Source organism: Morone saxatilis, unplaced genomic scaffold (genome assembly GCF_004916995.1).
Source record: "Morone saxatilis isolate NCDOM2014 unplaced genomic scaffold, NCSU_SB_2.0 Contig20, whole genome shotgun sequence".
Classification (NCBI taxonomy): Eukaryota; Metazoa; Chordata; class Actinopteri; family Moronidae; genus Morone; species Morone saxatilis.
This window is the reverse complement of record NW_023339763.1, coordinates 20,486,099-20,495,388: the sequence shown is the minus strand read 5'-3', so window position 1 is coordinate 20,495,388 and position 9,290 is coordinate 20,486,099. Positions and strand designations below refer to the sequence as shown.

The following is a 9,290-nucleotide window of genomic DNA, read 5'->3' as shown; positions in this document are numbered from 1 at the left end:
GGGGAGGGGGGATAAACAAGCTACTGTTTTCTGTCACACATTCTCGAACATCTCACTCTGGCAGTCTCTCTCATCTGATAACAAGTGCAAACAGACAATAAAGGAATACAACAGGAGTTTGGGAGATTGTCTGGTTTGACAAGATTAGCATTATCTCAAAGGTGAGAAAATGAGAATGTAAAGCAGCTCTGGTGCTAAATGGTGGATAAACTGAAATGATATGCAGCTAAGGCTGACAGTTTTATGTACGAGACAAAAATAACATTCTATTTAACACTTTTCGTGTTTCCATAGGTGAATGTGGGAGACTGTACAGCTGAAAGTCACAGGGGATGGATATGTGGTTGCTCTCCTAAAATAGTTCCCATAAACCTGCATTGCTACATTATAGTAGCCATATAGAGTTTATAACATTTTTTAAAGAAATGTAGTCCACAGGTCATATAATAACAAAGGGCCTACAGTGTCATAGATGCAAAGCTCCCTTCACAGTTCAGCGGTATTGCAGAGTGGTGGTGAGTGACTAATACTGGTTCACTCTGTCTTGTGCTGACATTTCCATGCCTCTAATGGCTACTATAAAAAGATATAATATATAATGCTTGTCGCCTATCATTCAACAAGTGTAAGCTCAATTGTTGGTTGTTGGTAATCTGCTGGGAAAAAAAAATGACTTTGGGGCCTATACTAAACAGGTCAATCTCCCAAAACGTGCATATTCTGATGGGGGGCCTTACTTCTTGGCCAGTGCCTTCATGTCACAGAGCCAGGAAGTGCGGGTCTTGATGCGTCCTCCCATCTGGTCAACGCAGCCTCTCTTTGGCTCAGGCACAAAGACCAGGATTAGAGTTCCTGCAGTGATCCCTAAAACTGGGGACACCTACAGGGACAAGGAAAGACCTATGAGACCTCAGACCATGTTAATACATCAAACTGACATGATAGAGTGGGTGTGGTTTTGGGGCGCAGACATGAGATTCAGGACAAAGAGCAGTGTGTTTACAATCTGAATGGATGGCCACTGTGTTTGCCGATACGCCTGACATCCTATACAAGCCTTCTGGAGCTGAGAACATTCCCTCTACTTACTCTATTGGTACTGTGTGTGTGTGTGTGTGTGTAAATGTGTGTGGGCTTGTGTATAAGCATACAGGACTCTAAAAGAGCTTTTTGGCTTTGAGAGCTGCTTTGTGAGCTCTGCACCGAGGTGAAAACCTCATAAGTGCCCATCTGCTATTATGTTCACTATCATCTTTTATGGGTTTTTATGAGGTAGCATGTTTGTGCATGTGTGTCTTTGTGGGGGAGACAAAGACAAAAGGCGGGATGGGATGTGTGTGGGAGGATTTGTTCGACTAATACAAATTGCTCACAAAAGCAAAACCAATTTCATCTGTCAGGGGAAACTCATCATATTATATTTTGTAGTCCATTTATATGCATAAGCACTGTGGTATTGTGAAACGTGTGTGTATACTGTGTGTGTGCGAGTGTGTCCTCACGGTTCATTGAGGGAATGATTTTGAGTCTTATGTGGCTCGTAATGTGGCTGATAATGCGACTCAACACAGTGCTTATGGTCTCAAAGGTGTGAGGATTACACCAGCACTGATAATTTCCTTTCCTATATTGTGTCTTCTCTCCAATCTTCCTCTGCTTGTGTGGAGCAACTTAATTGGATCCACATCTACATCAGTCATATAATGTGCTTTCAGCGAAAGGCAGCTTAATGGAGGATGCACAGCACAACTCAAAGAAAATAAATATTAGTTTTTTTTGCGCTAGTTTTGCAGTCACCTCATAATTATTCTACGAGACACGAGGAATCTTTAACCTTAGACCTTGACTCCCACAGGGCCCATTAGAGACTTCCTGTATGGACGGGTGGCAATCAAACAAATTAGCTGATGTCCTGTCTTGCTCCTCATTTCTATGCATCACCCCTGTTCCTTCTTATCGTGCACATTTTTGCTAAACAAGGAAGGTAGCTGGAACATGTCGGGCAAAAACAAACGGAAGCTCTGCAGTGTTTTTTCCTTAAGGCAGGATACTGCTGCACAGAACCCGTTTCATGTCTTGGTATTTGTTTTCCTCTGCATGCCACACCGGTGATTAATTGGCTTTAAGATTGTTTTATTGGAATGTCATTGTGGCTTCTGTGGAACAAACTGCCCCGCTCTTTGTGTTTTTTTTTTTATGCTCCACCAAGACTAGAAGAAATGGACGTCCTGTTTCCTGGAACCCAGTGAGCTGTCATGTCCAGGAATCTCTACAACCAGGACATGCAGCAAGAATGTTTAATGTCTTCCTTTAAATGTCAGTTGGCTCATAAGAGGAGTCAGGTCATCATTTGTTTTGAAGATTTCAAAAGCTGACCCTGAAGTCGACAGCTCCTGTTGAGTCCTGTTCGTCCTTTCATTGGTCCTCTCCATTACTGCTGGTATGCCTTATTGAGCTGTTCACTTCCAAACGTTTTGTCTCAAGTACCCAGTGGAGTCCCACTAAAAAAAGTGCTATGACAACAGTGATTTATGCACCTGATTTAACACTCATGTCTGCTCGTAAGTACGCAGTAAGTGTGCTACTGCAAAAAACAGTCCAGTAAGGATTTTTTTTTTCTTGGAGCAATACCCTATCAAGGCAGGCAGTTTCTACAGATAAATTTCTCTTGAGAGTTGAAATGATCCTTTAATTAAAAGGGATCCCACTTAATGCTCTTGAAGCACCTTTGGGGCATTTTTGGAGCCAGTGCATAGTAACAAATGTGTCTCCGTGCCAGGTCAAACTAAAACCCCGATCCCCTCTCTATCACTGCCCTGCACAGAGGCTTAGTGCCTTCTTTGGTACATGTTTTTATTTCTTACAGGTGCTATTTCTCTGAACAGCATCTTCATCTCAAAATGCTTATCAGGGTTTTGGCGTCATTATTTCCCTTCCATGTACTTTCTATTGTTGTTGTTTGTTTAAAAAAGACAATCCACAACGTACCCAGCAACAAGCATGCAGCTAACAATATAACCTTACGCTATGTTTCATTAAGTTTCTGCACTGAAAAAGACACTACACACAGGCTGATGAAGGACTGACACTTTGTTATTTCACTGAGACCGACGTTGATCATGCTTCACCAGAGACGACCTCGGTGGGTAAAGTGTAATGAAAGATAAATGTGTTTACAGCGACTGAGGAAGAAAAAGCTAGCATCAGCCTTGATCCTTAATAGAAATCCACTCTCCTTGCAGCAACCATCAGATCAGAACTAAACCCCCCCCCCCATTTTTTTTCTATCTTAAACACGTATGATGTTGAGCAAGTTTGATGTTAAAAGTTTTAGAAACATTTTTAGATGGGTTCTGTAGGAGGCTGGAGGCAGCACTGCCGCTGCTGACGTGGATGTATGTGAGAGCTGTCCAGCCTTTAGCTCTCTCTGCTCTGTCACTTCCCTACAATGTCATGGACTGGGCCGCCTGTTTTGCCATGTGTGTCCCTCCGGTGCTTCTGTCAACACTGACCCGTCTGACCCCAGATCCATGACAGGCCTCCCCACCGAGCCCTGCAGGAGAGGCTCTTTGGCTGTCTTTGTGTGCATGTTTGTGTGCCCTTACCCTCAGTGCCCAGTGCCAGTCTCCTGCAGCCACCTTGGCGCTGGAGCCCAGGATGTAACCCAACCCGCTGCAGGAGACAGAAAAACTGTGTGTTAGCAACGCAAAACATCATACATATTACTGTCAACCTGCTCCACTGAGGTCTATCAGTGCATGTTATATATGAAGTATATGAGTCAGTGTCCGGAGTTAGCTGAGTCTGTCATTTCCATCAGTTAAGCTTATGCCTACACTACACACATCCTGTTTGTAGCGTGATTAAAGCTGCATTGAGTGTTTAGGTACTTGACATGGTTACTGATCAAAGCACTGGTAGCAACTTGGCTAGTTGGCCTATTTGTGGACGTGTGATTTGTGCATGTAGTCAAGTTAAGCACCCATGAGCCAACAGAGCGCGGCACTGACATGGTTATCTGGCCGAACGCTGTGTTGTCACAGTGTAATCGGATTTTACCGATTTCACTTGAGTTTATGGGTGTTTTATGTGTCATAAAGGGAAATAACAGAGAAATGCTCTGAGGGCAATGTTGCTAGATCAGATCAGATCAGATAGCATGGCCCTTATGCTTACAATAAGCCTCTGCTGCCAGATAAAATCAGTATTCAAATGACAAAGAGGATTCAAATAGTAAAGACATGATCGGCAGCAGACTGGAGCTAAGTATGTGAGCATTATCTTCAACACAGTTAATTATTTTTAGGGTTTTACTGTTGGACGTAAAAAACAAAGATTTTCTTTTTACTATTTTTGCCATTTTAGGAGATAATGCTTAGTTGATTAATGTAGAAAATAATTATCCTGAAAAGCTCCTAGCAAAGACAAAATTCTCAAAAAAGGACTCACTGACTGATTTGATGAGTTTGATTTCAATATAACTAAACACCTACAGTAGTAGTAATTGTATGGGAGATAATTGAGCAATGACCGATTTTGAGTGACTGCACCATCATCAAAACACCAAAAGAGGGGATATCTTATCTTATCTTATCTATAAATGATTTCATCCCTCCAGTACCAGTTCCAGAGACTTGGGGAATCAATGCTAAATAGGATTGAGGATGTTCTTGGTGGCCCAATACCTTACTAATGTTTTTCCCTTTAATTTGTCACCCATCTCAAGCTTATTCCTAGTTTTTTCAAGAGTCTTTACTAGAATTAGTTAGTAAAAGTCAATCAGACTTCCTGATTTGAGTCATTTGAACCTGTTTGTCTGCATGTAGAAAGCCTCTGGCCAAGAGATACAGCCTTTAATTAGAATAGATTGGAACAATGCATCGATAATGATCTAATGTAGCCCATGACTACAGTGGATCCTTATCTTCATTGGCTGCTAAAGGGCCAAAACAAGTTTAACTGGTTTGACACACACATCGCAACACCTACACACTCACAGCATAGGGGAAACAGTCTACGGTTGTGGTTCCATGATTAGCTGTCCAAAAATAACACCACAGTATAAACAGGCTCAGACAGCATATGATATTTCCAGTGAGTGACTAACAGCTAATCTTATCAGAGTCCACCCAGAGAGTGTTTGGAAAGTTCAACACCAACAATAAAACTCAAGCATGAAAAATATGCTCACATCCAATACCGGCGTCGCACAGACCCCAGTCTGCAGGGACAAGTTTACAAATTACGGGGAAAAAAGGGAGAGCAGGGGAATCCATTTCCTGTAAATCCGGTCTAATTCCTGAGGTCATTTCCTGGGAACGGTCATAACAACCTCAGTGAAGGCAAACGAGTGTGAGAGTGGATAGAATGTTTGACTGCACTTTACTGAAGCCTACTGTTTTACCTTCTATTGTTTGTGTTGCTGGGCAGTTTACTGTGACCCGAACATTTTGGCAGCTCACACACAACTCAGAATCTTTCCTTTCCTCATGTGTCCAACTGCTTCCAATCAGCCATTAAAAACTCATGTGATTAGTACACTAAATGACTGACATAACCATTCATTGCTGTAGTTTGCTCTGCAACAACAAAATTTAGCAACAAGTATACATACACGTAGTGTAATATTCACAGTGTTGGAGAAACTGCAGCACATTTCCCCTTTACTTAGCATTTTAGTGTATGATTCTGCATCAGAAGCTGGAAAGCAGCGCAGCATGCGGCAGCTCAGGCACATGCAGTATATAACGCTAAAGCTCAAGTGGCTCCTGTGTAGCATCCACTGGCACATTCATCTTTTATTACTTGGCTTTGTTTGTTTTCTCCCTGTGGCCCTTTTTCTGATTGAATGAACTGAAAAGGCTGGAGATTTGAGCTTAATAATACCTCCTACCCCCACGCCACATCTCCAACAAGCCTTCACCCTCCTTTAAGCTCTGCACAGCCAATTGTAAGTTCTGTTTTTCTTTCTGCAGAAAGCCTGATCTCTTTGTGTGGCTGCTTCTGAAAAAAAAAAGTCAGATAGGAGCGAGCCTGACCTTCTCTGTGTGAGGATAATTTCAATTACCTATGCACCTTTGGATTTAACAATTGATTGAACAACTGAACAGATTTAACACCATCACCAAGCTATGGCATCACAAATGTCCTAAATAGATCATGTATCTTCTTGTGTCTGCTTCAAGAGGATCTGTCTGGCTCTTACCTTCCCAGAGGGATGGCCAGGTAGAAGACAGAGAGCATCATGGTGCGGCTGTTATTAGTGAACAGGTCTCCTATGATGGTGGGAGAGATGGAGGAGTAGCTGGACTCTCCGATACCCACCAGTCCTCTGGAGAGCACAAACAGCCAGTAGTACTGCAAAGAGAGGAGAAAGAAAGAAAAGATATAAGGTTTTCGTTATCAAGCTCCTTGGGAAACTTTCTGTCAGAGCTGTTGTCAACCCAACAGCCATTTTTCCATTTTACAAGTCTTTTTCCTCACTAACTTTTCATTAGAACAGAAAATAGCCATCGACCTCTACTTGTAGCACTAACAGTAGTGGCATAACAATCAGACTTACAATGCACATACTGTGCATGAGACAATTAGCTTTCAGCCCCTAAAGTTTACTGTTTCAGCACTGATTCACCCCTTAAAGGTCCTAACGCAGGTTGAAAAGTCAAATGTATTTTTTGATACATTTATCCACCAGATACTGTACATCAGCATTAACACACGTCACACACATCATCACAAGTATGAGATGACTTTCACAAGCTCAGTTCCATGTTATTGTTGCATCTCTGCTCAACACATATACAGGCTATCACACTGATTGAAATGTTGAGATGTAAATTCCACTTAATGAAATTGTGACATCACATCAGTGTTTGAATGTGTTTGATCCTATTTAACTATATTAAATTACAGTGGCATATTATCCTCCATCAGATGAAATAAACTGATAAATAAAACGATGAATACTTAAAAGCCTTTAATAGGAGCACGCTGGTGGGGGCACCTGTGTAGGCAGCTGGATTGTTAACTGTTTCCATGGCAACTACTACTCACGAGATACAGACTTCCATGTCCGCTGGTGAAGCTGCAAAGAAATCTGATTCCCCCACACATTGGAATGACGCAAACTGCAAATATTGCACTAATTAGTTGCATGTAGAACATGCGCAATTAGTTAATGTGTCAATGAAGGTACATTGTTTGATGGTGACACTGTATAAGTATTCCTTATTAGCTTCTCTTACGTGCACTTCTTTACTATATGCACCATATTTTTCCCACCATTTTTTTCAACCTAAAAAAAATATGCATTGTTGGTCCTGATAATGTGAGACTGTGTGTGAGGTCACCCTCTTTAGGGTTGTCAGTAGTGAAAAGAGATTAATGAAGGTGCTGTTGGAAGCAGAGGCAGAGCTAAGACAGTGATCCCTGCACTGACCTAAGCTCTCAGATGTCACTCCAGGCTTCATGCTGGTGGATGGGACATCATGTCATGAGGTCATACACACAGCCATCAAACATCCCCTGGAGACTACACCACACACGCACATACACACCTCATTGTAAGAGGACACTTAAAGAATGCATCCAAAAAAAATGTCTCTGCTGTGGTATTTACGCATATTATTTTCAATTATGTGTGTAAAGAAGATAAAATCTGTCCTTACAGTTAACATTTGACGACTCAACATCATTGCTCAACTTGTGTCATCCTCAGTTCAGTGATTACATGGACCCAATAACCAAAACAACATTCTCAGTTTGCATGAGGATGGTGGAGAAATAAGCGGTGACAGAGGCAACAGCTACTATATTCAGTCATTATTTCAAATGAATAAAAATAATATTTTTCTATCATTAATAGCTTTATAGACAAACATATCCCACTATCTTTAGGCTAATAGGAAGAGAAGAGTACCTATACCACCATTATGTCAGGGACACAATCTGTATGTATGTTTTCTACTGGTGGTAGATTCAAAATATTACGTATAGAAAGATGACAATCATCAAACAAATATATAAATTGTCCTAAAAAGAATAAAGGATCATCAATCCATGCAGCCAGGCTTTATTAGAACAATAGTAGTTCAATGGTCATTATCCTTGTCTTCCCCTCTTTATATTCATGAGATGAAAGTGAATGAAATGAGTCATGATTTCCATTGGATGAAATTATAAATAGACTCACTACTGTGTCTCAAATTTCAAATGACCTACAGGTGATAATTTTATGATGATAATCTGTTGTGGTCATGCAGAAAAAAGTATGTAATTTCACTTTATGGCAGCGGCAAGTTTCTGTTACATAAGATCTGAATTCAGTATCTGCTGCAAATCCTTCTAAAATCTTAGAGCGTCTTACATCCATAATGATAGGACTCAGTTGTAAGTGGTCATTAACATTTCATCACACGTCATGTCTTTCATCTCTCTTGGCGACAAGCACCATGGAGCTATTACATAAGAGACATCTACTCTTGTCTCATTTGATTGGCACACTCAGGAACATGTCTTAAGGGTGAAGTTAAAGTTTGGGGCAAAGGACTGCGAGTGCTGAGGATCACTACTCATTTCCTCATCAGCAGACGGCGGCCTTTGTGGCATTGGTCAGAGGGGAAGAGGCCCTTATTTCAGTTTAGCATTAAGCAGCCTGAATGTATTTCAAACTTAGGCAAATGATTGCCATCTTGTCTCCTCACAGACAAGTCTATAGGGGATAGAAGTCAAAGGACGCCCTCCTGAGACTGTCAGCATCTCTGAGCTGTCATTGCCTTCCACAGCTCTGGGCTGAAGGCAGTGAATGGGCTTACTCACTGGAGAGACAACACTGCAGGACTCCATGATGCTGCTCTGCAAATTTAAGACAAATTTAACTAACGTAGCTTTTAATGCCAAAGTTCCCTGCCAGTTGAGCGACTTCAGATTCAGAGTCAGTCTGTTTGATTTTTATTACAAGACTGTATAACAGGGTCTGTCTGCACACCCCCACACACGTATACATGCACATGCACAGAGGCTTTTACTGTAATGTGATGGCTACTCTCAGCGAGATACCCTTCCCCCACGCCACTGCCCCCTAAGAATAATGTTATTATTTGATGCATCCAACACCGCCCAGCACACAGGGGTTTTGGAGATATCAAATCTTAATCCACTTGTCAAGGGGCAGTGAAACGACAGAGTGTTATCTTCTAAAGCACTGTAATTGAGACAAGTCCCTGAGTCTGAGGCATGGGCCTTCATTAGTTGATTGGCTGGTAGCCAGTGAGTGAGAGAGAGGGAGAGAG

The 9,290-nt window shown here is 41.7% G+C and overlaps 1 protein-coding gene across 1 annotated transcript in view; it reads right to left on the bottom strand.

Annotated features, from left to right (window-relative positions):
- spns2 (spinster homolog 2 (Drosophila)) overlaps positions 1-9,290 on the bottom strand; it is a gene marked incomplete in the record, with an annotated part of 62,423 nt that overhangs the window by 16,808 nt on the left and 36,325 nt on the right. Inside the window, 3 exon segments of the mRNA XM_035667157.1 lie at positions 738-880; positions 3,606-3,672; positions 6,206-6,357. Of these exon segments, the coding sequence (XP_035523050.1) occupies positions 738-880; positions 3,606-3,672; positions 6,206-6,357 (362 nt within the window).